The 16,523-nt window shown below is 41.1% G+C and overlaps 1 protein-coding gene across 1 annotated transcript in view; it reads right to left on the minus strand.

Annotated features, from left to right (window-relative positions):
• Nucleotides 1–787: 787 nt before the first annotated feature.
• The window catches only part of HS6ST3 (heparan sulfate 6-O-sulfotransferase 3), a gene marked incomplete at its 5' end in the record, with an annotated part of 687,819 nt that continues 672,083 nt past the window's right edge, over nt 788–16,523 (minus strand). The window contains one exon of the mRNA XM_006755051.2: nt 788–6,715. Coding sequence (XP_006755114.1) covers nt 6,007–6,715 — 709 coding nt within the window. The remainder of the gene's footprint in view (nt 6,716–16,523) is intronic.

Below are 16,523 nucleotides of genomic sequence, written 5' to 3' on the forward strand. Positions count from 1 at the left end.
ACTAAATCACACAAACGCTGCTTCCTCAGATCATGGTTTTCCCTGGCAAGAGCTGAGGTTTTCCAGCACTGACATCTGGCCCTTTGATGAGATACCACAGTGCAGCAGAACATGGAACTCACAGAGATTCCACTTCGTGTGTCAAAAGATGACACATTATTTCCATAGACAACTTAGAACACAAGTTCAAGAAACATCTGTGCTTTCGCGTTCTCAGATCCAGAGCTCCGTGAGGTTACCTCGAGTCCTCGCCTGGAAGTCCAGGGGTGTTGGTCTTGCAGATGTTGCTGGTGTTTATAGCGAGGCCAGTCCTCTGGAATCTCAGCACCTCTGCAAGATCAGTTGGTTCTGTGTGTCACGAAGCTTACATCCATGTGCATTCCATCCATTAGGTTACAAAACACACAGGTTTTCAACCAACCCACTTGCCCCAAAGGGCTGATTCAAAGTTTTAGGGAATCAGTTCAGATGTGTCCAGGTGAATATGGTGAGAGAATAACAGGCGTATATGTCCACTAGAGATGAAAGAAGGGAGCAGAAGAAAAGCTGAAAGTGTCTTGGAGAAAGAACCTTCGCATGCTCCCCAGAGATGACACAGCTGAGTAGATCATCAGACTCGGCCAGCCCTGACACCAGCCTGGAGACATCCAGTCAGAGTTCTGGAGACCAGTGGAGGTACAATAACGATGGGAAAGGAGAAATCTTGGCGACACAGCTGTGATCAGATCAGGGTATTCTTCACTTAAGTCCCACCCAGCTTTCTCTTTGAGCCAACTCATTCTATTCATTCAGTCTTTATTTCAGCCCCTAAAACTATCCCCATGCTCTTGTCCTGTCTCATGAGCCTCATGTCCTTTTCTGCCCTTTTAAATTGCCAAAAGAATTACAGTCCCCAGACTGCTCTTGTTCTTGAGGACAGAAGCTGCATATTAGTTATTTTCTATTTTTCAATATTTTCTGGCACATGTTTAATTCCTCATCTTTCCACCTTTACAAGGTCTGCTTCCTTTTTAGGAGCTCTACTCTTTTTTCTATGCTTATTCCCAGTCTCCCTAACCCCCGACTCCCCCACCCCACATGACTCCTATTACATAGGACCTTCTTCTCAGCTAGAGGCCAGATAAACATTCTGTGTGGAGGTGTTAGCTTATGACAGCTTAAAGCATTTCCTCTCTTTAGCAAATGTGCAAAGGGAATCACTGAAAAAAAAATTAAAAAACCTTTAGGAACCAAAAAAAAGTAAGTTGCTGATAAAATTCTAGGGACCTAGGGAGGAGGTAGAGACAAAAGTAAATTTTTAGAGCAGGGGTTCTATTGATCACCCCTTAAGCTTCAGCATTGAGGCTGCTACTGATTGTAAGTATTTCTCACACTGAGCTTCCCTAAGGAGGTGTCAGCACATCCCCTCAGCCTTGTCCTTGAGCAGTTTTGGGATTGGATGGGGTGAACATGAGCAAGAAATGTTTGAGTGCCTGTGCTTTTCAGTTGCCCCTGCAGCACTGACAATTTTTTGGCCATTTCACTCCTATTAACAGGCTCCCTCACTAGACGCAGGGGCTTATGGGCCAACTCTGCCAGTCTCCTTGGCATTATCTAAATCACTGCAGTTCCATGAAAAGGTAAGGGAAGATATAAATCAATAAAGGTTTAGATTCATATTTTTTTTCAATTCCCAACCCCAAATCTGATGCTAAGCAGCACAAAATAGTAGGAAAGACTTGAAGTCAAAAGTCTGGGGTTCCGAGCAACTTCCTTGTTAGTAAACTGTAATCTTTGGGAAATCTCTCGACATCTCTGAATTTCCATATCAAACTATCTAATGGGTAATGCGTAGAGGTCCTATTTAACATATAAGAATGTACTGAAAATCAATGAGATACTAAAGGTAAAAATGTTTTTAAAAACATTAAGTGCTATATAAAGTTATGAATTTTAATCTTATCTATTGTAAAACATATGACTATATAGATGACATCAAAAATCACTGGATGTATTTTTTAATTCCCCTTTGTGTCAGACTAATAGTTTCATCAGTATTAATTTTTACATTATTTCATTAAATAATAGGACCTTCATATCAAGGCACATAGCAACCAATAACAAAGACATTTCATGCCTTTCTTTGCTAAATGTAGCTAATGGCTAGGTGCTAGCCCATAAGATGTGGCTATAAGTGATATGTGCAACTTCTTTCCATGTCCCCTCTTTGTTGTCTTAAATGTAGATGAGATGGCAGGAGCTGCAGCAGTCATCTTGGGCCAGGAGATGGAATCTGCACATTAGGACAAGAGAGCAAGAGAGTGCCTCGGTTTCTGGTAATGTCACACACCAGTTATCCAACCAGTTTGTCTTTTAAGTGAGAGAACAATTCTTCCATCTTATTGAAGTCACTAACATTTTGAGTTTCTTTGTTAAATCAGCCAAATGGAAAACCTATCCAATAAACTACTTATAGTTAGTTTTATGATCTATGCTCACCTCACCTCCTTGCCAGGTCTATCTGGTAGACCTTCTCTCCCATACTATATACTATCTCTAGACAGACTTTTGAACAAATCCTCATTTTTCAAACCATTGGTCAAACTATTTGTGACAGTTACCTCCTTTAGATGATAAAAAAAAACTTGTTTTTTATAAATTTAACACCACATGTGATATTTTTAACTGCTGCCTAAAACTAATTGCTAATGATATTAATTATTATAAAGGGGATCCAGATAATTCTCAGGGCAGGTTTTCCCCAGTTACCAAGAGGAGGCTGCCAATAAACGAGGAGGCAGAATAGCCTCCTTAGTCCTTAATAATGATAATAATAATGTCAACATACACAGATACACACACAGACACCGCATCCCAGTCTCATTACTGGGGCTGCCATTGCTGAGAGAAGGAAAGGAATGTCCGCCTCAGAGTTGCAGGAGTCAATAGGATGTGGCACTCCCTAGGGAATTCTCTGTCTTGTTCTCTCTCTCTCTCTCTCTCTCTCTCTCTCTCTCTCTCACACACACACACACACCCACACACACACACACACACTTTTAACACTAATGTATCTGGAATTGATTTGGTTTGGGATCTGAAGGCCGACAACTTCCCCTGGATCCTTTGGCCCACATGCCTTTTATTGGCATCACTTCCCCGAGCTTCCCTCAGCATGTAGGTGTGCAGTCAATTTTCAGAGAACAAACCGCATCCCCACCTCTTCGTTTCTATCAACATAGGACCCCAGGGATATGACAAGTGTGCTGCTTTAGAATGAAATGATATGAAGGAGAAAGCCCTTGTCGGTCTTTTTAATTTGCTCAGCACTGGCCTCGGGCCAACACGAAGAGATGGTTTCTCCTCTGAACATCCTGATAGCTGGTCTCCAGTGGAGCACCATACATCACGCCTTTAGCAGCAAGGCCACGAAAGCCTTTTGATATCAATCCCGAGGTGCCTAAGAAGCAGTGTGAAGTTAGCAGAGGCTGCCTCCAAGTCTCAGCTATGCACCAATTCCCTGCCAAAAATTTAAAGTGAGTTTAAAGGAAACAACCTGTATGCTTTCGAACTTGGTTTGATTTTCCACAGGACAAAAGACTAGATCATCATTGTGGGGTGTGTGTGTGTGTGTGTGTGTGTGTGTGTGTGTGTGTGTGTGTGACAATAGCAGGCAGAGGGTAATTTGCAGACCTGCCGAATGCCATCCTGGGCAGGACATTCGATGTTAACATCAAAATGTGAAGAGAGAGCGAGCTTCTCAGTAATCCCAGCTGCAATCTCCTTCCCTCCCTACCTTAGGAACAAATCATCAGAAAAGAAAACATTAATATTTTGTGAGCCTAATCGCCACCAAATAATGAGCAATATTTACTTGGCCCCTTTAACTCACCCTCATGAATGGCTGACAAAGTAAAATTGCCTAAGAAGTCATCAATCTCTCAGTTTATTGATGTGGAGAGGGCCGGACTCACCACAAGGCCCCATGGCTCTGGGTCACTGCCACCTTAGTGCTGTCCCGTTGTGTCACCCATAGGGGATAGAGGCATATACTTCTGGGCAATAATGGCTGGATTCTTGCATGATTGGCCAAAAGCTTTTATCCCAAATGGAAATCATGATGGAATCCAAAGAGACTGCACTTTGCAGTGAACCAGACCTAGCATACAGTCAGGGGAAAGCTACATTTTGTCAGTGGGTTTCACTTTACCCACCTATGAAATTGGGACTAATACTATATACCTGGTTGTGAATAGATTTAAAGTATGAAAAAGGGCCTCCCACAGGTCCTGGCAAAAGGGAGGTCCCCCAAAATGCCTTCTGTCACATGACAGATGAAGCCAAGGGTCGTGAGAGAAGAGTCTATGTGATTTTTCTAGGCCTCCCTTTGATGGAAGCACCAGGCTTCCTTCCGTGCAGGCAGTCGATCCATGAATGCCTCTGGGTTGATTGACTCTCAACCCCAGAGAGAGTATTCCGAAGGATGAGATGTGGCTTATACAAAGCTGGCTTAAACATCAAACATGTTGGATATCAATGAAGTAGGCTTTTCAATCTGATTTAGGAGTTTCACTCATTTTGCCTTCAGCTCCTTGAGGGGATTGATCAGACAAATCTATTGTGAAACTTACTACTCACTCTGATCCTCCTAACTGATTGGTAGGTAGGCAAGGGATCTCGATGTCCTCTCCCATACTTCTCCCCCTATTATTCAAAAGCATGGTGTTATCATAGTTGTGATTGGGAAAAGGTGAAAATAAGAAACATTCAGCAATGCTGTGCATTTTGGGGGGTTCAGTTTTATACACTCCAGCCAGTGCCAGCTGTAGCCAGAATCTAACAACAGGCAAAGACCATGTGGGGAGGAAACAGTTATCTGGCTAGAAATATTTAAGATTTTGGGAGGTAGAGTCTTTTTAAACTCCCAGGATAATCGCACCATTATGTTCTGTATCTCCTGGCCTAAATCAAAATTATTATTTATTTAAGGACCCCAAATATGTTTTATATACCTGATAGCTACCGTAAGCTCATATTCTTCAAGCCAAATTCTTTTCAAATGTCTTTCCCTCTGTGATATTAGAATTTCAGACCTGGCAGTACCATATCAGAGAAGATGGCTGTTCCAAAGAGATAAAACTTGGAAATGTTCTTTAAAAAAAACATACACCTGAGGTCTGTAGCCAGTTTGGAAATGGTAGGCATGTATCTACCCTCCAGCTTCCCGCCAGCCCCCTTTATCATTCATTCCTTACACTGAAAATACAACTTGGTAAAGAGTTCTCTCCATAGGCATTAGTTAATAAGACATTTTCTCCCAAATGCCCCTACCAACGTTCATTTCTCAGGGGCCACGGGCACCCTGACCTGAATCCACTTGCAGTTCCCTAACATGTGGGGAAGGAAACATGGCTCAGGGCTGGGATGCAGGGCTTTGTCAGATGTGAGTCTCTAGTGATGGTCAATAGTAGGAGAATCTTGTTTTAAAAGACGGCAACAAAACACATTTCTCTTCTTCTGATTTGAACCCCATTCAAACAGAGTTCAAAGATGACAGCCAACAGCAAAGTAAGAGTTGGCCTAAAACCTTATCAAAGGGCTGAGAGGGACTTCTTTCTCTCCTCTCTCTTGAAACCAACCAATATTTCCATTACAGAGACAGTATGAAACAGACCAGTTTCGGCAGAACATCCAAGCCACGGTTTGGCTTTTCATGTCTGCCTCTGTGGGTCCAGTCACCCAGAGTGTCACCTGTGCTGTGCCAAGGAGATTGCAAGGACACTGTTTCCTTTTTGGTGCTTCTCTCCTTGACCTTCTGAAGTGGGGTATCCCGGATGCATCCCTACCCTCCTCCATATCACAGATGGGCAAATGTCAGGAAGTAAAGAACAAGACCGATCCTCTCCAGCTGGATAAAGGTGAAGGGAAGGAGGAAGCAGGTGTCCCCCTCCGGCCACATACAGCCAGATGCCCTCAGAATGGCCCAAGAGTCTCCAAGGTAACGCCACAGGGAGGAGAGGCAGGGGGTCACCATCTCACCACCTGACTGTTGTAGTCCTCGGTGACGGCCCCCTCTGTGTTCCCATCCTCTTTGGGCCACCGGTGGCTCCTCGACTCCCGCTGCAGCCTCCGCTCCTCCCTCCTCTTTTGCCGGTCCCTCTGGTGCTCCAGCTGCTTGGTGTGGTGGTAGCGCTGCTGGAAGAGATCTTTTGCGTACTCATAAAGCTGCATGTCCAGGAAGTTGAGCTCCTCGATGCGTTGGCGAGCACCGTCATTGATCTCCACATTGGAAGCCCGCGTGATGTTGAACTGTGTGAAGGGAGAGATGAACTTGAGGTTGAATGTCCTCTCAAAGAGAAACTGCGTCTTCCTCTGGAATTCCGTGAGCCCAAAGAAGGCCATGTTCTTCAGGTTGTTTTTCGCGCTCTGCAACAGGATGGTATTTCTCTCGCTCTCATTCATGAAAGTCAAGTTGTAGCAGCCCACCAGGCTGAGGTCCGCCAGCATGCGCACCTGGCGGTTGTTCGCCAGGTTGTAGGTGCAGTCCATGAACTCTCGCAAGCTAACCCCAGACCAGTCATCCCCAGGGTAGCAGGTAGGTAGCTCATCGGGGGTGGGGCTTCTCCCATCACACATGTGGAGGGAGGTTTTCCATGTGGCTCCTCTCTGGACATGTTTCCACTCGCTCAGGTAACGGGACACTGGATCACGCAACATTGTGATGTAATAGAAATTCCTGGAAGAAATTAAAGGAAGAGTGTCAGTCATTGACAACTATAACTCTGGGATTCTGAACTTTTGCAGTCAATGGCTCTTCTGCCAGATGTTTATGTGAGAGCGTTTTCTGGGATTTGCATTGATCAGGCAAATGTTCCCATATGCGCGTATTTCCATAAGCACATGTGAACCAGTTTTCAATATTAAGTTTGCTGGGCTTTTCCTCCCTGATCCTGTGTGGGGAGGGAGAAGTGGGGGAATAGATCATTCATTCATTCATTCATTCAGCAGTTATTCACTGATAAATTACTACCAGCAATTACAATAGCTTACATTAAGAGAACACATCGTGATATTTAAAATTTATTACCAATCCAATATCTATTTGATTCTTACAACAAACTTTTGTAGTAGAAATGAGACTATTTGATAGGGAACCATGCAAGGAGATAAAGTGATTTGTCCAAGGTCATGGGCATAGAAAGGGCAAAGCTGGAAGCCAAGGCTTCTCTTTTCCTGTTTACACTGCTGTTCTAGATTACAAGGGAGGTGGGGTTGGGAAGGATGAGCTGTGTGTGAAGACTAATATTTACCGAACAACTATTATGTGCTAGAAACTGTACTAGGTATTTTATGGATACTGGCACAGATAATCCTGAACACAACTTTGTAAAATGAGATTTTTTTTAATGAAACTGAGAATACAGAGAATGAAAAAGGTGAAAAATGTAGCCCAAGGTCCTAGAGCAAGTTAATAATTTAACTGCAATAGAATCTAGGCCTCTTTAATTTCATAGTCCCTGTGCTTTCCTGTGCACTAGACTGGTATTTTTAAAACAAAAATGCAACAAATTTTACTGAATGTGATTAATTGTCAGGTACTGTGGTTTTAATTACAGGTCATATCTCATCTAAAGACATTCCATAGAACTTTGAAAATAAGTAAATTTATAAATGATTAATTCCAGAATGATCAGGTAAAGATCAGGGTATTTCTGGCTTAAAAAGACAAAAGGAGAGTTGGAGAAGTCAACAGAAAAAGACACACTAGTAGATGTTAAAGAAAACAAAAATAGATTCATAATGAGAAAAAACCTTCTTATAGATTCAGCAGTTACCGATTGAATGGGCTGCCCACCTCACCACTTTGTCAGCAGGAGTAACACTCAGAAGTCTCCTGGGCAAAGTGTCCTGAAACCTTCTGAAAAGAGCAGCAGGCCTCACTTGGCCAACCAATCTGTTGTGTGGTTTTTTAGTGCATACCTAGTAAAAGCCCTGACAAAAATAAGGAGTGTAAGGGTACAATGTTTTTATGCTGTTTAAAATTGCATAAAAATTGAGGAACTATAATATTTCAAACTATACATTTACTATATTCAATTATTTTTAATGCCTAGCCAAATAATTTTGAAGTGTGCTAATGAAACTTCAAAATCTTAATACTCATTTCCCATTATATTAGGAGGAAGAAATTACTGGAACTGCCCCAGATAGGCCAGCCTGAACCCTTGCTTTTGCCAGCCAACACTTTCCATTACTCTGTTGTCTTTTCCTGTGACAGAATGACAATTCCATCAGTGGAAGAAAATTTCCCAAAAGGTCAGTAGGGAGAGCAGAAAACGACTGACACAGCTTCTGGGCTCCACAAAGAAATGTTGACGATAAAGTTTTGCTCAGAGATATTACTATGGCTGAATATTATGACATGTCATTATTAATCTTGCTTTGGGACTATGCTGGGACTTGTTCAGTTTCTAGTGTTACAAGCAGAGACTAGCTTTTAATTCATAAGCAAATTTCACTGTAAATATAAAAACACAGTAATGATGATGATGTAACTTAGGTGTGGGTTAAGGATGCCAAACAGAAGAATTTAAATCAGAGAGACCTATGTATTGGGTCGAATAAGACCACACATGAAAAATTTATTATTTTCCTGTTAATTGGGTACAACAGAAAACATAAAAAAAGGATTTAAATTAAAAAGATGATGGCAAGCAATTGGTAAGTCTCAACCTCATTTATGTCTCACATTTGGATACAATCCAGATTTTTAAAGTAATCATATCACCTGGAGGATTTTAGGGCTGGGAATTGCAATGATTTGTGACATAAAGGTTCAACTGGAATCTGCTCCTGGAATCTTAGGAGACTTTGTCTTGCTTGGGAAAATTGGCCATGGAGTTCCTGATGCCTTCATTTCATTGGAAATCGACACAGTCTCAAAGCAGACTAAAACTGACATAAGCTTGAAATTGTCTTGGTTTCAGATTTAACTTTATTCAGTTTAACATTGTATCTAATAATGACTGACAAGAGAGTAGGGCCATGTTTACATGAGTAAAATTAAGTCCCAAATGTCTACAAGTTCTACTAGCCATATAGGTAAGAGGCCCATTTGTAACTAAAATTAACTCTGACATCAAGACATGAAAATGTATGAGTGGAACATTTATATTGATGAAGTTCAAAGCTGCTCCATCTCATGGGTCTGGAATGGAATGGCTAATAGCATTTGGGTTTTGCTTTATCAGACATATCCTCATGTATGTTTTGTTTGTTTGTTTCAATCCTGCAAAGCGGCCAAAATGATAAGATAGTAACAATAGTAAAAATAAAATAATAGGGTGGAAGAAGAATCCCTATAGAAGAAAACCACCCCACAAAATTTGATTAATTAAATCATAGTTCTCATTTCTATTTTTTTCTACTTTCAGTTGCTTCTCTATTTTCAGACAGAACACTGCAAAAATTACTGATTAAGTAATGCTCCAGGCCTCATAACTATCCTTAATTAATTAATTGATTGATTTATTTTAATCCTCACCTGAGGATATATTTCCTATTGATTTTCAGAGAGAGTGAAAGGAGGGGAGGAGTAGGGAAAAGAAAGAGAGAGAAAGAAAAACTCACATCGACGACTTGCCTCCCACATGCACCCCTGCCAGTGCCAGGGATCAAACCTGCAGACCAAGGTACATGCCCTTGGCAGTGAATTGAACCTGAGAAGCATTGGTCCATGGCCAGTGTTCTAACCACTTAACAAAACTGGCCAGGGCACTCACCCAGCCTTTATTGTGTACACGCTTTGCTCCAAGGTCATTAATCTCCTCCCCACCTCAAAATAACGAAACTCATTTTCTTCTGCTCCCATAACTTCCATTTCATTTTCTAAAACACTTGTAGGGTCAGGACTAGTGAAATTTGCAGCTTTCCTTTTTGAACCTTACTTGTTCAACAGCACAATGGAGTTACAATGGAGTTTCCATAAAACAAAGACAAGGGAGGAGGTACAGTTACCAAACAAAGCCTGCTATGGCCACAATGCAGAGACCTTAATGGGCTCCTGTTCGTTTTAACTCATCTCCTAAGCCTAGACAGCATCATCTGTTCATATATTTGTTCTTGCAGTTAATCCAAACTCTCCTCAGGTTTTGAAATTATAAATAAATAAACTATTATGTTCCCCCTTCATCTAACCATTCATTCATTTGTTAGCTTTCCAAACATTAACTGAACGCCGCCCCCCACCCTCACCCCCACCCCGCACCCCGGTAATTGCTAAGTACTAGGGCTAGGGATCAAAATGAAGAGATGGCTAAAATGTTGTCCTCAAAGAGAGTTCAGGCACCTAATGATTTTGGTAAAGTAAAAGACATTTAACCACCAACTTAAGGAGATGTTCTGCCAACCTCCCTGGACCAGAACAATGCCTAAGACAGGTAACTTTGTGCCAGTGACAGCATCCTGTCAGCAGGTTTCCCATGAGCCACCTGCTTTGTTGAGAGCTTGGGTGAATTCATGTAAGCATGCTGTAAAGCCATTGCAACTCTTTAGCATTGCCATTCTGTGGACCAGTATCCATGTACTCAGGAAGCTTAGGGCACTGGTGCCATGGTTGCTTCAGTAATCATCATAGGAGCCATCGTGGCTTATTAAAGTCCTAAGACACAGAACACACACTTTTCATGGCTGCTTTAGAATCACTTTAGCATCTTGTACTTCCGTAAGGTAATCATGTTGAAAAAACAACAACAAAACCCTCTAAATACTGTACAAGGGTGTTACTGCCTTCCCTCAGTCTTTGCCTTTTTCTTTGCTCATTTGCATCCAATTTAACCTTCCTGGCCAACCTCAAGCCTCTTATCCATCTTCCCTGACTAGGTGCGCTGCATCACCTACGGCACTTTAACTGGCATGTGAAAGTCCTGCTCGCATCTACCCTTTAAGTTTCTTTCTGATAACTGGACCTAGGCTTTGTGTCCCAGGGCACCTCACACAAATCCTGCTCGCAGCAAAATGGCCAATAAATGATGCTATGCAAAATAAATGCGCATCATATGAGATAAATGTATTTTCATGACAAAGGTTAATATTGCCTTCGATAAATGACTTTTTCCTCTCCTAAAAACTAATCTGATATTAGTTTTGAACGTCTAAAATGTGTGAAATGAATAAAAAGATATGTAATCTTCTAGTACATCCATCATGTGATTGTGATTGTTGATATTCAGAGACAGGCAGTCAGTACAGACTTGAGGTAGAAAGTTGAATATTTTGTACAACAGATAATTAGCAGCAATGAGGTAGGCGCTTTTTTTTAATGTTTAACTTACTAGTTTTCTTCCCCACTGCTTCAAGAACCTGTATTTTTCTAAGCAGTTTACCATATAATTGTTCAGTTCTTTCATTATGAAGTCATTTAATTAACACGTGCTTATTGAGGGTTTGTTACATGTGAGGAGTCACTCTAGGAAACGTGAAGAACATAAAAAAATAAAATGAAATGCCCTCAAGTATTGTGGGTGCAAGGGTGGCAGATTAGAAAAAGGCATTGATTAGCAAGTTTCGGAGGTAAGGAGTGGACACAGAAGATTTAAGAATGTACAGAGAGCAATGTGGCCTAATTACACCAGGAAGTTCATATTGTGCATTTTCACTAAACGTTTGTTTAATAAATGAATGAATGGAGGAAGGGCATAAACTAGAAGAGGATGCTGAGGCCAAATTGTCATGGGCTCTGAAAGCAACTGTGAATTGCCAAAATAGGAAATGTGCTGATTTAGGAAGATTCATTCAGCCACAGGGTTCAGGGTAGGACAATAGTAGGCCAGCGGAGACCTCTGGCAACCTTAGTGAGAGACCAGCAGGGAAGAACCCAGGAATGTGAGTGTGGATAAGAAAGACTCCCTGACAGATTCCAGAAATATCATACACCCAGCTGTCATTGTTCTTTTGCCTTCCTCATGTCAGCTTCCTCTACACTACTTTTCTCTCCTCAGTGTTTTCTGTTTCCCTTTCAATCCTGTAATGGAAAAGAGGCAGAGATAATGTGCTCATCAAAATGGTGGAACAAGAAGTAGAAGTCGCTGGAATGACTCTGCCTGTAGTATTTAAAAATTCACCCTTCTTTTTTATTGCTAAGTAATATTCCATTATATCTCACATCTTCTTTATTCATTCATCTATCAATGGACACCTGGGTTGCTTCCATATCTTATCTACTATAAATAATGCTGCAATGAATATAGGGGTGCATATATTTTTTCAAGTTGGTGTTTTCATTTTCTTTAGATAAATACCCAGAAGTGAAATTGCTAGGTCATATGGTAGTTCTATCTTTAATTTTTTGAGAAACATGCATACTGTTCTCTACACTGGCTGCACCAATTTGCAATCCTATCCAATAGTGGGAATATCCACTTTTCTCCACATCCTGGCCAACACTTGTTATTTTGAATCTTGTCATTTAAGTGTTTGGAAATTAAGTCAGGTAGAGAAAGATAAATAACATGTGATTTTACTTATATGTAGAATCAAAAAAAAACAAAAAACAAATACAGATTCATAGACACAGAGAACAAACTGATAGTTGCCAGAGAGGAGCAGTAGTAGGGGATGGGAGAAAAAGATTAAGGAGAATTAGCTGTACAAACTTTCAGTTATAAAATGAGTAAGTCATAGGAAGGTAATGTATATCACAGAAAATATAGTCAATAGTATTGTAATAACTGTACAGTGACAGATGATTACTAGAGTTATCATGGTGATCACATCATAAGGTATATAAATTTAGCATTACTATGTTTTACACCTAAAACTAATATAATATTGTATATAAGCTATACTTTAATGTGGAATATTCACTTTCATGAGGGTATGACTTGTCTAGCCAATGAGAATATATCTGATAGAACCTATAAAATGCTAGGTTCATAGGGGAGGTTTACTAAATATACAGGGGTGGGCAAAAGTAGGTTAATAATAATAAATTATACAATAATGAGTAAATAAATAATAATGCAAGAATAAACTCTGCTTTGTGTACTCACAACTGTAAACCTACTTTTGCCAACCACTGTATTCCTTCCACTACTAGCTTAATCTTTGTAAAAATCAACAAAATTATTGTCTCCAAACTCCACGCCTCTATGCATTCATAAAAACTAGCTCAACTAGAAACTCCTCCAGCCTGCCCTCGGTGGAAGGCATTTCTGTCCCCCAGAAACCTATGCCTCTCAGGCTTTATTTTTTTATTAAAAGTTTTAAATGTTTAAAATTATAGTTGACATACAATATTACATTAGTTTCACATGTACAACATAGTGATTAGATATTTTATATTTTATTACGTGATCATGACAATAAGTCTAGTAACCGTCGGTCACTATATATGGTTATTACAATATTATTGCCTATATTCCCTAAACTGTATTTTACATCCCCTTAACAGTTTTTATAACTGCCAATTTGTTCTTTTTACCATTCTCCCCAACCCCTTTCCATCTGGTAACCATCAATTTGTCCTCAGTATTTATAAGTTTATTTCTATTTTGTGTTTTTGTTTAGGTTGCTTTTTATTTTTTTTTAATTTTTTTAAAATATATTTTATTGATTTTTTACAGAGAGGAAGGGAGAGAGATAGAGAGCTAGAAACATCGACGAGAGAGAAACATAGATCAGCTGCCTCTTGCACATCTCCTACTGGGGATGTGCCCGCAACCCAGGTACATGCCCTTGACCGGAGTCGAACCCGGGACTCCCCAGTCCGCAGGCCGACGCTCTATCCACTGAGCCAAACCAGTTTCGGCTTAGGTTGCTTTTTAGATTACACATATAAGTAAAATCATTTGGTGTTTGTTTTTCTCTGACTTATTTCACTTAACATAATACCCTCTAGGTCCATCTATGTTGTCGCAAATGGTAAGATTTCATTCATTTTTATGACTGAATAATATTCCACTGTATATACATACTCACGTGCTTTATCTACATTCCAGTGACCAGTGACTGTCTGTCCCTTAAATAAGCTTTATACTTTACTCATCTTTCTTTCCCCAAAGCATATGAAAAATGACCTCATACCCCATGATGTATATAAGGTGTTCAATGTTTGTGGAATGAATAAATATCTAAATTTTATTAGTCACTCTTTCAGGAATTCTGATGGTGATGTGCTCAGTAAATCAAACTTGCTGGTGCTTTAACCAACAAAAGTGGTCCAGGCAAAGGCTTTCTCTTAGGCTAGATCTCGTGAAATGTATGGGAAACAATCAATTCCTCCTCTTTCCTCTTGCCCTCCGGACTTTGAAATGTGTTTTCTCTACATAATTATGTTTTGCCAAAACGCAGTGTCTCACAATGAATGAGGGATTGTAAGTTGGACTTGAGAGGTATCTAAAGGCGATCTTTGGTCCTCTCCATGGAGCATGCACAGACAACTGGTACATCTTCCACATGAGCTGATGTGTGCGTTTCTAAAACATGAAACTTTGCTCCCCCTCCACCCTCCTGTACTGTGTGCTGGAGTCATTTTCCAAATGTTCAGAATGGAATTAATTTCTTGACTCCCTTTAGAGCCATATACTCATTACAGGCTGCCCAGTCTTCCTTATCTCCGTCGAGTAGAATCTGACTAAACTGTATCTGATAGGGGGAATTGTGGCAGCTAGAGCTTAGCAGTTAGACTGCCCTTTGACACAGTGATGAAAGGGCTTTTGTTCAAGCCTTGAAAACAAATTAAGGAATTTAAAAATGATGTTCTAAGCAAATGGGATATTGGGAACTATAATTGTTAAGCATCATAATAAAGAAGTTTAGGAGGCCGACAACGGTGTGTGTCAGAGTAACCGGGTCCAAGGGTGTCGGGCGTTATGATGGGAAAATGCACACATGTGCTGGTTATCTTACCTCACAAGAAGCCTTGCATCTGCACCCCCTCCCCCCCTCCCCGACCTTTCCCCACGAAGCTGCCCTTACCTCCTCCCCCACGGTGCCTTACAAAGCAGCTAGACCCTTTAGGCGAAGGCACTTTTATTTTACTTAGGACCCAAAGATCTGACTCTTTCCAATTGGATAGAAAGAGAAGAGGGGAATGCCTGCAGTGCTTCCCTTAGGAGGAGAGAGGCTCTGCGTCCCTTTTCTTACCTGTGTGCCTGATAACTTCACAGGCAGAATATGATAGATGTAGCAGGTCTGGCTTTTTAAATTTTTCTGCACCATTAATTTCCCACCCTTCCCCCAGTTAGAAGTGCAATACGTTGTCATTATGGAAAATATGAGCAATGCAGAACAGAAGAAAAAGAGGCAAATAAAAATCACCTATAATCACTGCTCAGCTATAACCACAGTTAAATATATATACATGTATTTCTTTTACAGATTTGAGATTACAATGTAGGTGACATTTTAACCTGTATTTTAAACTCAAACATACAGGGTGAACATCTTTTTCATTTTATTTAATGTTCTTCCATAAAAGCATAATATTCCAATTATGGATGTCCCATAATCTATGTGACCAATCTCCCAGTTTCAGACAATGAGGCTGACTGTATTTGGACGGGTATACTAGAAACAATAATCTGATGGACAACCTAAGCCAGAAATATTTGGGCAGAGAATAAATTGCTAGGAGTAGATTTTCTGAGTCAAGAACATTGTCCCTATTTTATTTTCAAAGTGTCAAAATGTACCTGATCACAGTCAACATGAGAGAGGAGAGGGCCATTGCATGAGGCCCCACATCAGCAAGCACCAGGGGACAAGGCCCCTGGAAGCCGAGGGAGGGCGTCACACAGGCTCCTGGCCCTGCTCCCTCTGGGCTGGGCCGGAACAGGAGCCTACTGGGGACATTCCAGGACATAGCGGGTTTGTGACATAGCGATGAGGAAACATTCTCCTAAAAAGATCTGTTTACTTTGCACTTAATGATCGGCTGGCATATCAAATTAGAGACCAGACATTTGTGGAATCCAATCCCGCTGTATCAGCTCTGCAGCTGTCTTAAAGCCGACATCTGGATCAGAAAGATGGAGGTCCCTTGCCCGGGTATACTTAGTGCTGGTCCCCAAAGAAACAGCCACTCGAGTAGAAACAGCTTTTCTACAGTGCCCAGATGTCAGCCAACTCTAATGAAGGGAAGTCACACATGATACTAACCCAGCCAAACAAGAGCATGGGAGTAAGAGGCTTCTGGATGACACCGGTCACTTCTCCGTGAGGATCAGCCCATCCCCAGTTCCCCAGAGGAAGAGTTAGTATTTATCAATAAGAGAAAATTCTCAATCCTGTCGTGTTGCTGCTTTAGATTGATGAGAAACCCATGAGCCTCCAACTCACTAAAATGCCATGGCTTCCCCGTGGTTGTCATATTTGCTTTCGCTTTTCCCCAAGTGGCTGCTGCAAGAATAAATTTCAGGGCAGGCATGTTCCAGGGACTTGTTTTTGCTATCTTTGCTGAGCACAGTTCCTCCCAGTACAGTTTCAAATGTGCCAGGGAGGGTCCTGCTCTCATGCATTATTCAGAGACTTCCCTGATTATTTGC

Source organism: Myotis davidii, unplaced genomic scaffold, assembly GCF_000327345.1.
Source record: "Myotis davidii unplaced genomic scaffold, ASM32734v1 scaffold133, whole genome shotgun sequence".
Taxonomy (NCBI): domain Eukaryota; kingdom Metazoa; phylum Chordata; class Mammalia; order Chiroptera; family Vespertilionidae; genus Myotis; species Myotis davidii.